Raw genomic sequence first — 21,465 nt, forward strand, 5'->3', positions numbered from 1 at the left:
ATAAATAAATAAGCACCTCCAAAAATTTCTCAAATCAGATTGTTTAATACAAGACTTCATCAGTTATTTTTATCTTTAATTGTATAATTATTTGTATACAAATTATGAAGAGTTGGAAGTTGTAAACAGTGAAACAAAACAAACAATACTTCAGATTACAGTTGTATCATTTAATGTAATAAAACTACAGGATAAATTTAGTAGTAAAAACATTTATAAAATTGTAAAAAAATAAACGTTGGCAAAGTAATAAGCCCTTTATACAAGTTTTTTAGTACATTTAAGAGCATATAAAAAGTAGAGAATTATTCAAATTTCATCACCTTATAGGCTATAATAAGTACAGCTAGCTGGCAATAAGTTATTTCTAATAAAAATATAATATTATTCAAATAAATAATAACCTGAACATTTAGAAAAGTATTGTTTACAATAAACACGCATAAAATAAATATGTATTTTGGGAATGAATAATTTAGACAAAAATTATTTATGCCAAATCTACCAGTTCAGTTTGGAAGAATGCAGAATATTCGCCCTCCAAGTTTTGAGATCTGATTTGGGTTCTCTATAAAAAAATTAGTGGAGCATCTTCCAGGAAGAATTTTGATTGAAACTTCGGGTCTAGAAGGGGTCAAGTTTACCAATGGCGTATTTAGTACAATATTTTTAATTTATTACTAATCTGTGTTTAATTACCTGTGGTTTGTTTGTTTTTTTTAACTTTAGATTTATCAAAAATTAGGGGGCGGGACATCTGGGAAAATTTTTGATTGAAACACAGAGGGATCAAAGTTTAAAAATGACATGTTTAAGTTGTTGTTAAGTGTTTAATTAGCTTCTTTATTTATTTTTTTATTGTTTAATCTTCAGGTTCTCCATGATTTATTAGGGTAGATATCTTTCAGGAAATTTTGAACTTTCAGGTTGTCTAAAAATGGCATATTTAACAATAAAAATACATATAATTGAATAGAACCTGTATCAATGGAGATACTTTTGAAAAAATGTTATTCATTATAAAATTAGAATGAAATGATGAAGAATATATTGTATTTATTGAATTGATTAATGTGCATAATATGGATATACTGGGAAGTTGTGAATAGTGAATAAATTGCACACAGTAGTATGCTTAATTAATTTTGCTGAAACCATAATTTCTCTTTGTTAGGCATGACATTGGTTTTGGAGCCAAAAAAGTATTTACTGTATGTAGTGATTATATTTATTGTTACTGTTACTGTATTCCTTTCAAGATCTCTAAAGAAATATGAGCCAGTTATCCTAGACTATGATAAAGTGTAACGAGCACTAGTACTTAGGACTGCACAAATTCTACTATGAAGTTCTGTAGGATCTTCAACTACTAAGTAGTACTTGTAATTCTGCCTATTAATTGAACAATCAAGATGAATATGAGTGTCATTGGAACAAAACAAATTATCCAGTACTTCAGAATAACTTTAAATCTGATTTAATTTGTTGTATAGTTTATAACTTCTTTTTGCTGTGATTGTTAGTAAATTAGTTTTCTGAATTCCATAAGAATTAAATTAATCTTTTTGGTATTCTAGAAGTACTTCACAGGTTCATAGCTGCAGCATGTTATATATCTTTAACTTTTACTGACTGTTAGTATTTTTCTCATTATGAACAAATGTGTCCTGGAGGTGTGTCAATAAAGCTTTTTTCTTAAGTTTTATGTTATGTGGTGATAAATTCTTTGCAGTGATTAAAAAAGTGACTACGAAATTACAATAGACTTTGTTAAAATAAACAATTTAACAGCAGTACATGAATCCATGGGCCAACACTCCACAGCAAACTTAACTCCAGGATGCCAATATTACACTGTTCCAATTAGTCAGTGATTCCAACTTACAAATTAAAAAAATTCCCTTTTTAAAACATGTATTCTGCTTAACTCAGTTAATTGAAAAGAAATTTATAAAACTGCATTCCATAACATATTACAATTGGTTTCAGATTGTAAAATAAACTAATCTTTTTCCTTCTGTTAAGTAAAAACATTATTTAATACTTTGAGCAATTTTGGTGACACAAAAATCAAATAATTAACACCAAAACACATTAAACATATTTCATTTTGTGTGTGTGTATATACACTTAACTGAAATCTTTTTAAGGTTCATATTATTCCTCTGTATTATTAAATTATATTTATATTTTATTAAATATAATAAAGTATTAGTACAAAATATTGAGCTAAGAAAAATCATGCGTTAATTTTTTATGAAAGTACTTTCACACGATCCCGCTTCCTCCGACATGATTGAAATAATTCCTTTGCTGCTTAATAAAAATATAAAAATACTAAAATAAAAGTAATTGTGTATTAATTTAAATGATTGTTGCTATCTTTTGTAGTTTTCATAGAATGTCTCTTAAACACTGTCTGATCATTCATCAAATGGAAATTTTGTTAGTATTTATATATGTAATATTATTCTGGTATATTTTATTTTATGCTGTGTTCATTAAATGGTTTATCTATGGCAGACCATTATCATTATTTTGGTATTTTTATTATGCAGTAACAAAATTATTTCAGTCATAACTGAGGATCTTGCAAAAGTACTTTGATGAAAAATGAAGGTACCAGTGACTTATCTCAATATTCTCTACTAGAACGGTTTATTTAATAATAATATACACACACACACACACACACACACACACACACACACACCTTTGCTTTCCTCTCTTGCTACTTTCTGTAACCTCTTGACACTATTTGATTCTTAATCAGGCAAAATATATTGTTTGTATGTAAATCTAAATGTAGGCTTATTTTATATTGCATATTACAAAATATAGAGGGAGGAAATCATCTGTGTACATCCGTTTTACATCACATGCATTAAACATATATTTAAACCGTTGCCTAGATAATATTGGAAGTTAATGAATTTACTTTTGTTATTTAGCGCTTTATTAGTTTGAGATAGTTTTTTAAGCTTTAATTTTTTAGACCATTGAATATAAATTCAACCATATTCAACAGGAATTAAATGTTAGAGTTTCAATTGAAAACAGTAGGACTAATATCAAAACATTAATTTTAACCTTTCCAAAATATCTATTATATTAACTTCGAGTAAAATTTACCCACTTACTCTTTTTGACAGTTTTACCAGTATTAAAATATTTATTTTATATCTTTTTTTTATTATTATTTGGTGTTTATTATTAATATTGTAGTTTTGTTTTTTTTTTATTAATAAAAAGTATAATTGAAAAGGAAAACAGATTTTTTAAAAGCTTGATTTTTATTATTAGTATATAGTTATCTAAATTTAAAAAATGTGAATTTTCTGTAATATAAAAACATTTATGCAGTAGTTACTATTAAAAACAAGTTTGAGTAGGTTTTTCTTTGATGCTCTCTACAAATGGGTTTTATGCATTAGTAAGCCTGCTTGAAGTGTATGAAAACTCTTTTTTTTTGTAACTAAAAAAAAGTTAATTTTCTTTTGTTTAAATTTTGACTTAATAAATTTTAAAGGCATTAGGTTTTACAATTTTCAAGTAATTTTCCCAGATTTCTGAGATAGGAGGAAATGAGTCTTTTATAATATGTCCATTGTCAAATCTTTGATATTTCAGCACAAAATTAAATTTACTGCAATGAATATGTCAATCCTGAATATGTTTCAATAAAAAAACGTTTTGCTCAGGTTATTATTTTTGGTTGGTGCTGCTAGAATTAACAAACCAAATAGAACATTCAGCTCATTCATCTAAACTTCGGATAGAATAGATTTATTCTGCATTCTGTAGTTTTGTCTTTGATAGTATATTTTATTTTTTGTGTTGGAAGATTAAATTCATTATAACATTCATAAAAAAGTTTTTAAAATTTTCCAGTGGTTCTTTGCTACTTTCCCATTTGGTCCAGATTGATTGTGAATAATATTTTTAACTGGTATCTTTCTTGTTTAATAGGGTGATGCAGCTTTTTTCTTTTTCCAATAAGAAAAAAAAATTGCTTTTTGTTCTTCGCAGCTATGTAATAAATTCTCTTATTTGTTCTATGATTTCTGTGTCCGTCCACTTCAAATAATCTTCATCTTTCACATCTGTATCACCACTTTGTATCTTGCAGAATACAAATAATATGGTTGTCTCCAATTCTATCTACTTTAATTCTGAACAAATAAGAACAAAATCTAAAAAAAAACTTTGAAATAATAAAAAAGTAACTAAAAATAAAAATTAAACATTAATAATTGTGCAATTTGATATTTTTTGGTATACAACTCAAGAAAATACAGAAACATTCTGATATCCTGATCTTCATCACTCTAACAGAAATAACTGAGGAAACCATGACTGGAAGGGGAAAGTGTTATCGTGCTAGAATAATTGGAACCTGTTTGTCTTGCTTTTTGTTGTTTACACCAGGTTTTTGCATCTGCAGGACAAAGCTGCTGTTTTGGCGCATCATCGGTGATCAAATGATAATATATTACCCAAGCAGATCGCTTCATATGCACAACCACTGTCACCATTATTTCTGATGGCCATTCTATATAATTCTGGAAGTTGTCTATGAGCCTTCCATTATCAGAAAACCCATTTCCATCTGGCAAACATTTCCCTTTAAAGTCCGGTCTAATTTTCTCAGGCAATACCCCATTTGCTTTTGAATGTGCCCTATATACTCCAATATCTCCAGTTCTTGGTACCTATGTGGTGCTTGCCCAATGACTTTCTTGTAGCCTTTGCTATCATCATCACAAAGATATCGGAGATATTTGACACCATAATTTTCAATGGAGTGATTAAATATTGAGAGCACTCTAGTGACAACCTCCATGCCACCACTAACTCCTTCATAATTTTTTTCTGTAATGTTTCTTATTTTGCTCTCTCATTTCTGTAATTTTAGTAAAGTACAGTTATGGCAAAATTTACTCATAACTTAACTTTAATGACTTATCAATTTTCAATTGAAGTCGCAGAAACATTGTTAAAACTATGGTGACCTCTCTTATACTACCTGCCATCTAATGCAATAGTAAGGTCAGTACAATTTCTTGCTTCTACTGCCTCTCTGACACCTTCCTTCATTGAAATAATTGCTAAATAGAAATAACATAAGAGAAATGTTGAAATCGAGAAGGTGGTGTAAGAACATAGGAAGGTGGTGTTCATGAGAGAACAGAATGTCATGCTGGACTGTTGACCCGTGCCTATAGCCCTTATACTGTAGATAATTTTTTTATTATTTGCATAGCCAAACTTAGTTTTCTTACTAGTCCTAGTAAACTTATTCATATCACATTTTTTATACTGCTTAGAAGCCCTATTCTTTTTGTTGCATCCTCAACTAGATACAATCTACTCTTCATCACAAAACTTACATTTAGCAATACTGGTTACTAAGTTATGAGCAATTCAATGTCAACAATAATATTTCCTTTAGTCAAGTTAACACTAATATCACTTAAAATATTCAAATATTTTCATACACATTTGTCAAACACTAAAGTTTTTTGGCAGGTGATGTACTGGACTCTGAAGATCGAGTACATCACTAGTGTACATTGAACCTACAAGTACTGCAGGTTTGGAACTAACTGTTTTTCTTCCTGGACTCCCTTTCCCATTTTTAAACAATCCTTTTGTTTGGTCATATTTAAAATAAAAATTATAAACTTACAATACACTTTTTTACCAAAATAACTGTCAAATTATTTTCTAACCTCACGTTCTACTACACAAACATTAAAACTATAATGTACATCATACGTTGTTGCTAACCAGTGTTGCAAATATTTGATAACAAAAATTACCTTTAAAAAGTAATGAATAAATTGAAAACAGAATATCTTCAGGAAATAACAGTTAAAAATGTATCAGTTCTTATGCAGATTGAAAAACAAATTAATGACTAACTATTCACTAAAAATGCAATGTCTTGGTTAAAACTAATTTCTCAAAGATAAACAATGGCTCTCTGTAAAGCAAGACATTCAAATTATAAAAAAATACAAAAGCTGAAATTTTATATTTTTACCCAAAATCATGGTACAAGGCAGCATAAGGGAAGTTTATTATATAGGTTGATGAATGGAATTACTTTTAATTAAAGTTTCTTGTTACCTAATGCTCATGTTTAAATAACATTATCCATTCAGGACAGTTTGTTGGTTAAATCCAAGAAGCAAAATTATAGAAAAACATATAAACTGCTTGTTTATGGGTTTTTGTAGTCTGGCTGGTTTTGAGTGCCATCAATTTTGAATTTCCAAGCTCTATGTTACTTAAAATTAATCATAAAGAGTTTATTAATATACTTATAATTTATGAAGCTTTGCTCCTCAGGATCGTTAGAGTGACTTTCATATGTAACTAGGAGGATATAAATGTGCACATGCTTGTCAATCAGGAAAAGTCTTCCACAAAAAATGTTTACATTGCACAGTTATAATTTTGTATTTGTGGATAGTGTATAAATCGTATTTTTCAGTAGAAAGTAGGTGGCCTCATAGTCACAATTTTATATATGAACAGTGTCAGTGAAATTCAAACAAAAAGAGAAAAATCCCAGAAGAAACAAATAGTGATTTCTCACGTGAACTTCAAAGGTACTGAATACAGTTAAAGCACAAGTGGTTCGGTTTATAATATAATTAATTGTTAATTCACCTGTTGATTTTGAAAAAGTTGTACCATGTAAGCTCATCTTTGTTGATTTTTTGCATACAGGCATAAAATTTGAGTTCTTACATTGGCTTGAATTAAAATTTTTTAGTTATGCTATATCATTTCTGCTTATTGCAACAAATATCTATGGAATATTAGATATTTTACTAAATCGCAGATACATAATAGTTGAAAATGCTTTTTAATGTTTATATATTATTCATTCCAGAAAATTATGCTAATTAAGCAATACTTATTTATTAATTATAACAGCATGTATTTATGGAACAGTGGTTTCTTCACATTTAATGCATCAATTTGTGATAAGTATGCACACAGGCATAAAGTTCAATTTTTACATAACCTGAATTTAATTTTTTTTTAGTTGTGCTATATAAATTCTGCTTATTGCAACAAATGTCTATGGAATATTAGATATTTTACTAAATCGCAGATACATAACAGTTGAAAATGCTTTTTAATGTTTATATATTATTCATTCCAGAAAATTCTGCTAATTAAGCAATACTTATTTATTAATTATAACAGCATGTATTTATGGAACAGTGGTTTCTTCACATTTAATGCATCAATTTGTGATAAGTATGCACACAGGCATAAAGTTCAATTTTTACATAACTTGAATTTAATTTTTTTTAGTTGTGCTATATAAATTCTGTTTATTGCAACAAATGTCTATGGAATATTAGATATTTTACTAAATCGCAGATACATAATAGTTGAAAATGCTTTTTAATGTTTATATATTATTCATTCCAGAAAATTCTGCTAATTAAGCAATACTTATTTATTAATTATAACAGCATATATTTATGGAACAGTGGTTTCTTCACATTTAATGGATCAATTTGGTAATAAGTATGCACAAGGCATAAAGTTCAATTTTTACATAACTTGAATTTAATTTTTTTAGTTGTGCTATATAAATTCTGTTTATTGCAACAAATGTCTATGGAATATTAGATATTTTACTAAATTGCAGATACATAATCATGATTAAAATACTTGTTAGTTTTATATGTTTAGTCATTCCTGGAAATTATACTAGAATTAATACTTATTTATTAGTTAGAACATCATGTTACGCGTTAATGATTTCTTAACTTAATCTTTTCAATTCGGCGATAAGTATGCACACAGGCATTAATTCGGTTTTTATATGCAATTGAATTAAAATTTTTTTAGCTGTGCTATATCAATTCTGTTTGTTGCAACAAAGATCTATGGAATATTAGGTATTTTACTAGATGGCAGATACAAATATAAACTACATTTAAAATACTTAACGTGTTTAAAACTGATTAGGGTTAAATAGCCTATTGATAATATACTGGATTGATTCAGTTTTGAAATTTGCATACAACTGAACATTAAATCTTTTACAATTATGAAGTCCATAAAAGGAACTAATAAGATTACAAACATACAAAAAGCAGTTTGTTCTTCTAAGTTATACATTGCAGAATTCTGACATAGTTATAGCATGTATTTGGATTATCGCAGAATAACAATATTTCTAAGAATATTCATTAATTACATATCACTTTCTTTATATTTAACTTAATATTTAAAAATACAGGGTGATTAAAAGAAACGGGAAATTTTGAAACTTGTGTTTGTAGCCGTGGGCGATTGGTACCACTTGATAAGTGGCGCCAGCCTCTCTAACCTAACCTGCCGTTTAGTTGTCATGGATCCTTGGAGTGGTGCGCAACGTGCATTTGCTATCAAAGCGTTTTACAAAAACAATGACAGTGTGGAGGGAGCGCGTAGAGAATTTCACCATCATTTTAATCTGGGACGGCACGACCGTGTTCCATCAGCACATGCAATTAAAACATGGATATCTAAGTTTTAGGAAACTGGTTCGGCAATGAAAAAGAAACCTCTAGGCCGTGAGCGAACCGTCCGTACACCACAGAATGTTCAAGCTTTACAAGATGCTGTCACACGAAGTCCACATCGGTCAATCCGTCGTCTCTCAGCATCTTTACAATTGCATAGTTCAAGTGTTCGAAGAATGTTAGTGAAGGACTTGCAATTCCATCTATACAAGTTACAGATCGTCCAGGAACTGAAACCGAACGATGCAGTTGTGCGAGCACAATTTTGTAATGTAATGCTTCAGAAGATAAATGATAACGAAGAGTTTGTTCACGAACTGTGGATGTCAGACGAAGCGCATTTCCACCTCAGTGGATTTGTTAACAAGCAAAATTTCAGATACTGGGCACAAGAAAATCCTACGCAGCTACACCAGCGTCCGTTACACAGCCAGAAAGTGACCGTGTGGTATGCTATGTCATCGTACGGTGTTATAGGCCCTTATTTTTTTGAGGATGACAACGGTCTTGCGATTACAGTGACGTCGGCTCGTTACGTAGCCATGCTTGAAACCTTTGTTGTGAAACAACAAAAGAGATTTCCACAAATTCTTAACACAGCCTGATTTCAACAAGAAGGATCAATGTCACATACTGCATGAATATCGATGGCAGCTGTACGCCGATTGTTTGGACAACATGTCATTTCATGAAATGGTGACATTAGATGGCCTCCCAGATCGCCTTATCTCTCAGCTTGCGATTACTTTTTGTGGGGTCACATTAAAAGCAAAGTGTTCCACAGTATACCTGCTACAACGGAAGAACTGAAGGCAAAGATCTGAGAAGCAATTGCGGAAATTCCAGTTGAGATGTTACGTCAAACCATGAACAATTTAATGAAGAGACTTTGTGAGTGTTTACGTAGAAGAGGAGGTCACGTGGAAGATGTCATCTTTAAAAAATAAGCTAAAATATATATATCCTAAAATGGCAACATTTGTACAATTACATGAAATAAAATCTATTTTCTAAAAAAACGTTTTCATTAACGTTATTTAATTTTTAAAATATCCCGTTTCTTTGAATGAACCTGTATATAGATTTAATCAGAGTACGTTATTTTGTTCTATGTTTTTTTTTTTTATTAAATTATTACAGAGATTTATATAAAAGAACATAAATTCAGTTCTATGAATTATCATTAGCAAGTAAATAATTTTGTGTTTCTCAACTGATATGCTCACACCATTCCAAAAATAGTATTATTTAGCTAGGTAACCAGCAAATAAGGATAAAATTGTTTTAACTAGTGATGTTGGAATGTAATATCTTTTATAGTGCTAGATATATTGTTGAGTGAACTTAATTATTTATACATTATTTAAATTAAAATAAACTTGTATTAAATTCATTTTTTGTCATAAAAATGGATTTTTTAAAACATCAAATTTAAAAAAAAAATGATCAAAAGATCAAATTTAAAAATGTTGCTAGTGAAAATATATTGCAACATATATCTTTGTTGTTCAGTTATATTAATTTACATGTTATTGCAATATTTGAATTTTTTTTTAATATAATATTTTAATTCTGAGGTCAGATTTAGTGATTCACTACCTTTTTTTTATTTTTAACACTGTAATCTACTACTTCTAATATTTATATTAGTTGTTGATAACCAAAAGCATTCGTATATATACTATTTATTCATTTTTATAAAGAAAATACATTTATATATTATATTCAGTATGCCAAAATTCACATTTTAATAATGTAGCCAAATATCCATTTGTAATGTCTTACATTAAAAATAATCAGATCAGCTCCATTTTACATTTTCATATTTTAAGACTTAATAAGCAAATAAATATCTTTATAAACATAGTTTTTTTTTAATTTTTTCTAAAAGATTATGGAAACTTAATAATACTGTTCCGTTTGTTTAGGATTTAACGTAGCACATAGGCGAAGGAAAACTGGTCAAGTTGGTTTCCAGCATAGATTAACAAAGGAAGATGCCATGAAGTGGTTCCAACAGAAGGTAATATTAATTTATATATATGTGTGTACAATTAGCATGCAAGTTAATTCAAACAGGGAATTTTGTTTATTTCTGTTGTGGCTATACTGCTTAACCACACCCATTGTTTAAGTTGTCTGTGTAATGTGAGGTTGTTTTTTTGGTTATTTATCAATCTTCACATTTCAAATATTGTTTTGTGAAAGTTTATTTTATTTTTATTACAAACTCATATTTTTTGTTTTGTGTGGCTTGAATGTATAATAATGAACATGACTTCAATAAAAAGGGTTTGAAAATTGTTCCTTTGGTATTGGACTAGGAACACGGAATGCCATTTTAAAACAATTTAAACAAATTGTTTTTTTTTATCACAAAGGCGAAGGAAGTGGCCATTATAGAAAAATTACTCGCAACAACAGGATTGGTTGTTAGTGAGCAAAAGTAAACTTTGTCCAAAATTATCTATTGTGGACTTAAATTGACAACTAATAGACACAGACTTCTTGCAGCTGGGTAGAAAGCTCATCAGGCAGCTATAAAGCAGCTTTTAACACCAACGTGCAAAAAAGACTTCTGGGTCAAAGCACATGCTAACTGGACCAAAGAAGACGAAAAATGTTGTTTTCTGAAAGTCACATTTTTATGTTCAAACCAGTTTTTATTTGTTAAGCTATGAAGAAATATTTACAATTTAAGTATTTATAATATTTGAAATTTTCTCATGGGTAGATTCACCGATTATAAATGTTTGTCTAAACAAGAATTGGAATTCTTATTAACAAAAAGTCATAATTAAATCATGCATTTCATAACTACTGAATAAATTATGTGTAAGGTAATTTAACCATTTTGTGAAAAATCCTCATGTTAACAAAATGAGATATTTGTTGAGTAACAGATAATGAATTTCCACCAGCATATTAAAAAGAAATAATATTTATCTATTATATAGAAAAGTAAAGACTTCACGTAAACCCATGGTTTGTTAAATTGTCTCATTTTAGTTATCACATACCGCACAAAGCCAGTTTGTAAATACACGACTTGTCTTGATTCAGTAAGCTTATAGAACTGAAGTAAACAAACTGCTTGTATGAGTGTTCAGGTGGCCAATACCCTAGCGTCTCTGTAAATCCTGATGCATACAAAAGAAATTACATGGCGTTAATAAACCAGTAACCATGCACTGTTATATTTTACAAAACTTATACGTATATTTGAAATTATCGTAAATTTTTTTACCTTGTTTGGCACATCTGATACCCGTAAGTATTTTATCCATTAAAATTGTGCATTGTTGCATAATGTCCTTGAGTTTTTTTTTTAAGAGTTATGAATTTGTCAGTTGTCCACTAACAGTAAAAGTTCACTAATGTAATAGTTTAAATTTCTAAGATAATAAACAAATAATAAATTCAATTTATTTTTCATTATTGATTGTGAGAAATCCACATGCATCAGTATCAAGAGATAAAATGAGAGGCTCAATTTTGTTTACTATTATATTATCCATTTTCCAATATTTCGGTTCAACAGTATCCATTACATGTTTTATACATATTTTCTATTCCTACTGGCCCGTTTTATTGATGGCTTTTAAGTATACATTTTTAACATCAGATATTTTAAAAGTAGTATTTTCTGATGATTCAAAATAACTTTTGATTTATCCCAAAATTAACTCAATTGGTATGAGTAAACAGTGATAGGGAAGTAATCAAAGCACGATTTTGCCATTGGATCTTGTTAACTCATCAGTTTTATACACTTTAAAATTACATTTATTACGCGAAACCCTTTGCAATAACTGGACACTTCATCCTCTTCAACAATCACTCCTTTTGAACTAAGTCACATTTTGATATTCTTTTTACATGAATGATAAGAGGTATTATATAAGATAATTACTGAATTATTTTCCAGAAATAATTACACATCACTAAAACAGTTCATCTCGTTATTATAGCCTCCTGGAGATTTAGATTAAAAAATCCAGAGAGTATCACCATTGACAAACCCAGTATCATTGCCAATATGCGTAATTATGAGATGCCTATGGGGCCTTATGACTGGTTGATAAACCACATAGAAAGGCTTCTTTTGATGAATTCACAGCTTTATCTTTCCAAATGAAACTTTTATGTCGCCTATGTTGTCCCAAGTTTCATCCATATATTGTACTGCCTTCTTGTCTCATTTCTTTATTTCAGTGAGATAATAATAATCTTTGCCATATTATCCCTGTCAATTACATTTTTCCTGGCCCTATATCTTTGTATTTACAATTTATACTTTTTAACAAATTAATAAAAGATTCATCAGAATTCTGATAGATCATAGTCATCTGCAACCCATAACTTTGTCTATTTAGGCAGTTCGTTTTGAAAATAAAAGTTGTGTACTTCTTTTACAAATCATTTTTTTATTTAAATTGTTAACGTTCTATAATTGCCCTGTGGGGTTTGTTTTCTGAGAAATTATAATTGATTTGTACTTGAAAATTACATTATACACTGAAGCAGCACAACTTTCATTTTTGTAAGCATTTAAAATTAAGTGTATTTCTGCACAATGGAAAAAAGGCTTTTTTCAGAGAGGATATCAATAATCTTGCACTATTAGCTGAATCGCTATCATACATGTTGTCAAAATAATGGTATAACTAAAGTCGTATAGACACAAATGTAGAAATTCACTACACTCATGTTCCAGTAAAAAAATTCCATTATATTAACTTTAAATAACAGAAAGCACAAGTGTGATCATATGAAAAGATATCAAGGGTTTTAATAGTACTGATAAGATATAACATTATAATAAAAGTTTGATTATATGATTACTTTACTATATGACTAATTATACGATAACTAATATATGAATGATTATAGTGTTTCACTGATTCAGGCACTGTTACATTATTATATTGGCACTGATAATACAGGATGTGACTCGGCAGAATCATATTGAACTCGCTCACTTAAACGCTACATTTTTTTTATTCTTCACCCTATTAGCCAACTGAATACAGATTAGTTTTCACTTTTCCAGTAGTTTATAAAATTAACAATTCTTTATTTTTTAGAACACTAACGAATAAAATCAGAAATGATGTTTCTTTTCTAGTTATCTTTTGTTGCTAGTTCAGCTATCTTATTTACAGAAAAAGGTACTTATATATCTTACATAATTTTGTTGTATAAATCCAGTTTATAGGATTAATATGGTCATTTATTTGTGCTAAAACATTTATATAATATTTACTATCTGCATGTTAATTAATGGTGAAATACAATATGGAGTTTTCTCCTACTTGAAACATATACAGTAAATAATTATAAGGTTTTACCAGATATATTTATTTAAATTTATCCTTATTTTTGAGATTTGAATAGCTTTTAAATATTTTAATTAGCAGGTCATTGTCAAAATAAGTATAGGTCATTAAAAATATCCTGATATTTTAAAACGTATTTAATGATTTTATTCCTAGGATAAAGCAAGGTTCAAGTTGTTAATGATTCATTGCCTTCTTTTAGTCCACAGCATTATGGTAATAAGATCTAATAAATAATTTTATTGTTAAATGTTCTTTTCTTAATTGTTAAGTTTTAAGCCGTGAAAGGCTCTTTTGTAAAATATACGCTAATATGAAGAAAAAAATGGCCATTAGATTTATAGAAGTTAAAAGTTACAACCACAGTTGAAGTAGGTATAAAAATCTGGTGAAATTTATTTAGTTAAAATGGATTCATTTCTCTTAAAGTGTCTGGTAAACTTGATGTTAGAAAATGAGTTATTCAGTGAAAATGATATGATGTCTTTATTTACATTGTTTATAGCTATACATCATCTGTAAACTACAACTCTTCTTTTAATGTTGCTAAAACTAGAAATGTGGATATCTTTCAGAATTTTGTTTCTTACTCCATAATTTGGGTCAATATTGATTGCTAGGATCTGTCTCCAATCTTCTTTAATCAGAATCCAATCTTCTCTTTCCATTACCATCTTTGACTTTATCCTACCAATATTTCTTGTAATAACAGTACCTAACATAAATTTTGTAACAAAATTATACAAATAAAATTAATACTGTTTACCAGTTTTGAACTAAGATTGTTTGGCATCATAGAAAAGTTAATTATAAACAGAACTTTACACAAATTTATTTTAAAAGTACAAAGTTTGCCAAGACATTTTAAAATAATATAAATTGTTTATAGATCATATATATTTTATGTTGTGTTTATTTTTCTGTTTCAGTATGATGGTATCATTCTTCCAGGAAAAAAGTGATTTTATAAAGCTGTTCTACAATAAAATGTTTTAAAAATACTTTGATACTTAATAGTGTATTTTTTTTATTATCCTCTCAGAAACTTTAATCTCGAATCAGCACTTATACTTGCCATCATCTTGCTCTTATACATTTGTATACACAGATGTTTCATTTTAATCACCTTATGTGATTATCTTGTAAACTACACATAAAACAAAGAAATGACCTGGACAGAAGTTACTCAGTTCAGAGGGGGACACCTCAGGGTGACCTTGACTGTTATTTCAAGGTTAATATGATTTTTTTAAAATGGAATGATGCATTTTTTACCACACCAGTGAAAAGTGCATAAAAGTTTACATTGAAAGATGTGGTCACATATGACCTTTTTCGGGATGTTCATTTTAATTGCACCTGGTAATTTTCTCATAAACTGCATACAATAGAGAAAAATTCCCCAAACAAAAGTTGCTCATATTGGAGAGGGACACATGATGGTGACATTGGATTTGATGACCTTATTTCAAGGTTAACATAATTCTTTTTAAACGAATGACCTATTTTTGACCCCCACCAATGAAACTAACAGAAAATTTTATACAAAAAAATGTGGTCACGTATACGATCTTGGACCCTTTTTGAAGGTTGTATGGCTAACTATCAGAGGTAGTGTTATATGAGTTAGGTGCATTTTTGAAGGTCATATATATATTACTGGAGTATTTATATTCCAGGCCGTTTGCTAAAGAGCATAAAAATAACTTAACACTATCTCTGATGGTTAGCCATACGACCTTCAAAAAAGGTCTCCAAGGTTATATGTGTGACCACACATTTCAGTGTAAGTAAAATTTTCTGCTCTTTTCATTGGTGGAGTCAAATATATGTCATTGTATTTGAAAAAATCATGTTAACCTTGAAATAGGTCAAATCTAAGGTCACCATGAGGTGTCCCCTCTGATCCGAGTAACTTTTGTTTAGTTCATTTTTTTGTATTGTGCGTAATTTACAAGAAAATTTCCTGGGGGCAATTAAAATGAAACATAGGTATCTATATATATATATATATATATATATATATATATATATATATATACATACCTATATATATAAAAAAAATTGTGATATATCCAGTTGTAGAAAATACGATTTTAATGATGTAACTTTTATAAGAGGAAGAACCAAAGTTAAGATTATGTGAAATTTTCCTTTAAAAAAATTGCTTCAAATTTCATTGACTTCAATTTATGCTCCTTTTACATAAACAAGATGGCACCAACAAATTTTTATCAGCATTTTCAGAAAATATTTTTGAAATGCTGATAAAAATTTGGTGGTGCCATCCTGTTTAATGTATAAGAAGCATAAATATAGTCAATGAAATGTAAAGAAAGTTGTTTTTAAGGAAAATTTCACATATCTTAACTTTAATTCTTCCTCTTTTAAAAAATTACATAGGTTTTAGTAACATTATTTTAGCTTTTTTTTATGATTGATGAAAACATCATTGTGTAAATAATTTTGCTTTAACTTTTTTTATTGTACCCAAACTGGGAGAAGGTTATCAGTTTGATCTATTTATTTTATTTTCCTTATTTTTATAGTGTAATATATATTACAAGATAAAGTATGTTTATCTTGCCAGGAGTCACCTTATCAGCTTTTGAGTTCAAGGGATTATGAAACTGTGCGAAATGCAGAAAAAAATAAGTAATATTGTTGGTTGATCCTCCTCTATGAATCATGAGACCTTGCCGTTGGTGAGGGGGCTTGAGTGCTCAGGGATACAGAGTAGCTGGACCGAAGGTGCAACCATATCGGAGAGGTATCTGTTGAGAGCCGGACTAAGGAATGATTCCTGAAAGAGGGCAGCACCTCTTTCAGTAGTTGTTAGGGGCGTGAGTCACAATGACTTAAACGGCCATGTCAACATCACTCAGTCCTCTGAGTACTGCGCAGCTGAAAGCAATGGAAAACTACAGCTGCTTTTTTTCCAAGAAAATGTGGCTCTGCATTTTCATATAGCAATGATGGAGGCGCCTTCCTTGGTAAAATATTTCGGAGGTAATCTAGTCCCCCGTTCGGATCTCCGGGTGGGGACTACTAAGGAAGGGGTCACCAGAAAATTAAAAAATAACATTCTACGAGTCGGAGCGTGGAATGTTAGAAGCTTAAAAAAGGTTGGTAGGCTAGAAAATTTAAAAAGGGAAATGGATAGGATAAATGTGGATGTAATAGGAATTGGTGAGGTTCGGTGGGAAGAGGAAGGCGACTTTTGGTCAGGTGATTTTAGAGTAATTAACTCAGCTTCAAATAATGGGCAGGCAGGAGTAGGTTTCGTGATGAACAAGAAGATAGGGAGGAGAGTAGAGTATTTCAAAAACGCATAGCGATAGAATCATTTTAATAAGGATAAAATCAAAACCTAAACCGACAACGATTGTTAACGTCTATATGCCTACAAGCGCCCATGATGATGATGATGAGGTAGAGTATGTATACGAAGAGATTGATGAAGCAATTAAACACGTAAAAGGAGATGAAAATTTAATAATAGTTGGAGATTGGAATGCAAGCATTGGAAAAGGCAAGGAAGGAAATATAGTGGGTGAATACGGGCTGGGCAAAAGGAATGAAAGAGGGGACCGACTTATAGAGTTTTGCACGAAGTATAATTTAGTAATTGCCAACACCCAATTTAAAAATCATAATAGAAGAATATACACTTGGAAAAAGCCAGGCGATACTGCAAGGTATCAGATAGATTATATCATGGTTAAGCAAAGATTTAGAAATCAACTCGTTGACTGCAAAACTTACCCTGGAGCAGACATTGATAGCGACCATAATTTGGTGATAATGAAATGTAGATTGGGGTTTAAAAACCTGAAGAAAAGGTGTCAGATGAATCTGTGGAATTTAGAGAAGCTTGAGGAAGAGGAGGTAAAGAAGATTTTTGAGGAGGACATCGCAAGAGGTCTGGGTAAAAAAGATAAGGTAGAAAATGTAGAAGAAGAATGGGAGAATGTTAAAAAGGAAATTCTTAAATCAGCAGAAGCAAACTTAGGCGGAATAAAGAGAACTGGTAGAAAACCTTGGGTTTCAGACGATATATTGCAGCTGATGGATGAACGTAGAAAATATAAGAATGCTAGTGATGAAGAAAGTAAAAGGAACTATCAGCAATTAAGAAATGCTCTAAACAGGAAGTGCAAACTGGCGAAAGAAAAGTGGAAAGAGAAATGAACATTGGTAAAATAGACGGAGCATACAGGAAAGTAAAGGAAAATTTTGGGGTACATAAATTAAAATCTAATGTGTTAAACAAAGATGGTACACCAATATATAATACGAAAGGTAAAGTCGATAGATGGGTGGAATATGTTGAAGTGTTATACGGAGGAAATGAATTAGAAAATGGTGTTATAGAGGAAGTTGAGGAGGATGAAATGGGAGAAACAATACTGAGATCTGAATTTAAGAGAGCATTAAAAGATTTAAATGGCAGAAAGGCTCCTGGAATAGACGGAATACCTGTAGAATTACTGCGCAGTTCAGGTGAGGAAGCGATTGATAGATTATACAAACTGGTGTGTAATATTTATGAAAAAGTGGAATTTCCGTCAGACTTCAAAAAAAGTGTTATAGTCATGATACCAAAGAAAGCAGGTGCAGATAAATGTGAAGAATACAGAACAATTAGTTTAACTAGTCGTGCATCAAAAATCTTAACTAGAATTCTATACAGAAGAAATGAGAGGAGAGTGGAAGAAGTGTTAGGAGAAGACCAATTTGGTTTCAGGAAAAGTATATGGACAAGGGAAGCAATTTTAGGCCTCAGATTAATAGTAGAAGGAAGATTAAAGAAAAACAAACTAACATACTTGGCGTTTATAGACCTAGAAAAGGCATTCGATAACGTAGACTGGAATAAAATGTTCAGCATTTTAAAAAAATTAGGGTTCAAATACAGAGATAGAAGAACTATTGCTAACATGTACAGGAACCAAACAGCAAAGGTAACAATTGAAGAACATAAGAAAGAAGCCGTAATAAGAAAGGGAGTCTGACAAGGATGTTCCCTATCTCCGTTACTTTTTAATCTTTATATGGAACTAGCAGTTAATGATGTTAAAGAACAATTTAGATTCGGAGTAACAGTACAAGGTGAAAAGATAAAGATGCTACGATTTGCTGAAGATATAGTAATTCTAGCCGAGAGTAAAAAGGATTTAGAAGAAACAATGAACGGCATAGATGAAGTCCTACGCAAGAACTATCGCATGAAAATAAACAAGAACAAAACAAAAGTAATGAAATGTAGTAGAAATAACAAAGATGGACCACTGAATGTGAAAATAGGAGGAGAAAAGATTATAGAGGTAGAAGAATTTTATTTGGGAAGTAGAATTACTAAAGATGGACGAAGCAGGAGCGATATAAAATGCCGAATAGCACAAGCTAAACGAGCCTTCAGTAAGAAATATAATTTGTTTACATCAAAAATTAATTTAAATGTCAGGAAAAGATTTTTGAAAGTGTATGTTTGGAGTGTCGCTTTATGTGGAAGTGAAACTTGGACGATCGGAGTATCTGAGAAGAAATGATTAGAAGCTTTTGAAATGCGGTGCTATAGGAGAATGTTAAAAATCAGATGGGTGGATAAAGTGACAAATGAAGAGGTATTGCGGCAAATAGATGAAGTAAGAAGCATTTGGAAAAATATAGTTAAAAGAAGAGACAGACTTATAGGCCACATACTAAGGCATCCTGGAATAGTCGCTTTAATATTGGAAGGACAGGTAGAAGGGAAAAATTGTGTAGGCAGGCCACGTTTGGAATATGTAAAACAAATTGTTAGGGATGTAGGATGTAGAGGGTATACTGAAATGAAACGACTAGCACTAGATAGGGGATCTTGGAGAGCTGCATCAAACCAGTCAAATGACTGAAAACAAAAAAAAAAGTTGGTTGATATTTTTTATTTTATAGTAGTCTTCTTCTGGTTATCCCATTATACATTTTCAGTTAAGGATTTTTTAATACAAAAAATGAATTGCCACGAACAATGTGAAAATGTTTTCATTTTTTGTAATCATTGTATAGTATTATATAATACTACATAAAGAAGTAGTATTACTACTTCATCATATTGAAGTATGTAATTCCTAGATGGGTCTGCAGTGCATTATGACATCCCCTCCACTGCTGCACCATATCTAATTATGATGTCACTATTATAATAAAATATGTTGTGGTAAATTTGTTATTACAAAGATGTATATGACGTAATTTATTTATTTCTTGAAAGTATATGTTTTTTTTCAAGCATGTTAAACTAAGATTTTGTCATAAAAAACAGTAACGATGACAATACAAAATATATAAAATAATAAATTGTATAAAAAATACATAAATGCACGTTAAAGAAACGTTAGTAAAAGACAGGCGTAAAACACGTGAGCATAAGAAGTCAGTGTTGGACCATGTACCAGACGATACTGACATGAATATGCATGATTGACCATTCAGTAGACAGAGATCTAAGTCTTGTCTCACTCTGATTATCATATTTTCTCAAGAAGACCAGAATGATTGAGCCCCATGAAATATGGTGGTCATTAAAGTCTTCTACTATTAATGCTGGTGATGGATTGTATGAGGAAATTTGATATGTCTAGAGCATTGAACTTTGTGAGAGATAATATTGCAGATATTTGGTTTACTGACATTATTCCTGTCGCCACTCAATTCGGTTGCCCTAAAGCATAAGACCAAATGTCTCTGCCACAAAGGGCTACTGAGCCTCGAACAGTTTTCTCGACCAGTTTCCTAACTAGCTCTTGGAGCTAAACTAATAGCGTGGACAGAATAAGCATGTTGCAATACACCACTCGCTTTTGTGTCCTGCTGTTTACTTACCCAAAATTGGGTAGGTGCACCACATCTATAATAAAATGTACGACATAAATGTAAACTTTATATTATCAAAGACAGCAATTCACTGCCGTGCCTAGGTCGGTGAATCGTAGCAAGTACCTGTCCACTATTTACAGAGCTTGGAGCTACTGGCTAATGGCCAGCCATCTCTCAAAGGTAGCGTTCTACAACAGTGCAGAAAGAGTCTTTACCCTGAAGAAACTATTGATGCCAGTTGAATAATGCAACTGCATAAAGGAACTCCCACATGGTCTGAAAATGCAGCTGACTCGCTGCTTGTGAGTGGCCAATTTTCTCCTTCACCTCTTCCAGGGTACCCCGATTTCTGGCCCCCCCCCCCCCAAGAGCAGGGCAGTTGAACATCACATGTTCATATTCATTTGAATGGACCTCCCCACAGACGCACAGCTCATCAGCATGCAGAACTGAACAGATGCTGTTTCAAATTAACAAGGTTGGTGAGCACCTGGACTCCAGTTGCCCTTAAAAATGAACTTGAGCGTACCATCCCCCAATTCCTGTATAAATTTACACAAGGATCATCCCTTAGTCGTGGTGTTCCATCATGAGGCTCTGAAGCCTCTTCCACAGGCAGGAGATGGGCAACTGTTCAGTAGTTAGATCCAGTGCATTGTGATAACCGTTCTGCTCTGATACTGACCCGGCTCAAAACTGCATCCCATATACCTCGACCTCCCAAC

General features: G+C 30.8%; 1 protein-coding gene across 1 annotated transcript in view; it reads left to right on the plus strand.

Annotated features, from left to right (window-relative positions):
* RpL11 (ribosomal protein L11) overlaps window positions 1-14,893 on the plus strand; it is a 29,256-nt gene extending 14,363 nt beyond the window's left edge. The window contains exons 5-6 of the mRNA XM_075359060.1: window positions 10,469-10,563; window positions 14,809-14,893. Coding sequence (XP_075215175.1) covers window positions 10,469-10,563; window positions 14,809-14,841 — 128 coding nt within the window. The 3' untranslated portion in view covers window positions 14,842-14,893. The remainder of the gene's footprint in view (window positions 1-10,468; window positions 10,564-14,808) is intronic.
* Window positions 14,894-21,465: the final 6,572 nt, after the last annotated feature.

Source organism: Lycorma delicatula, chromosome 1 (assembly GCF_047948215.1).
Source record: "Lycorma delicatula isolate Av1 chromosome 1, ASM4794821v1, whole genome shotgun sequence".
Classification (NCBI taxonomy): Eukaryota; Metazoa; Arthropoda; class Insecta; order Hemiptera; family Fulgoridae; genus Lycorma; species Lycorma delicatula.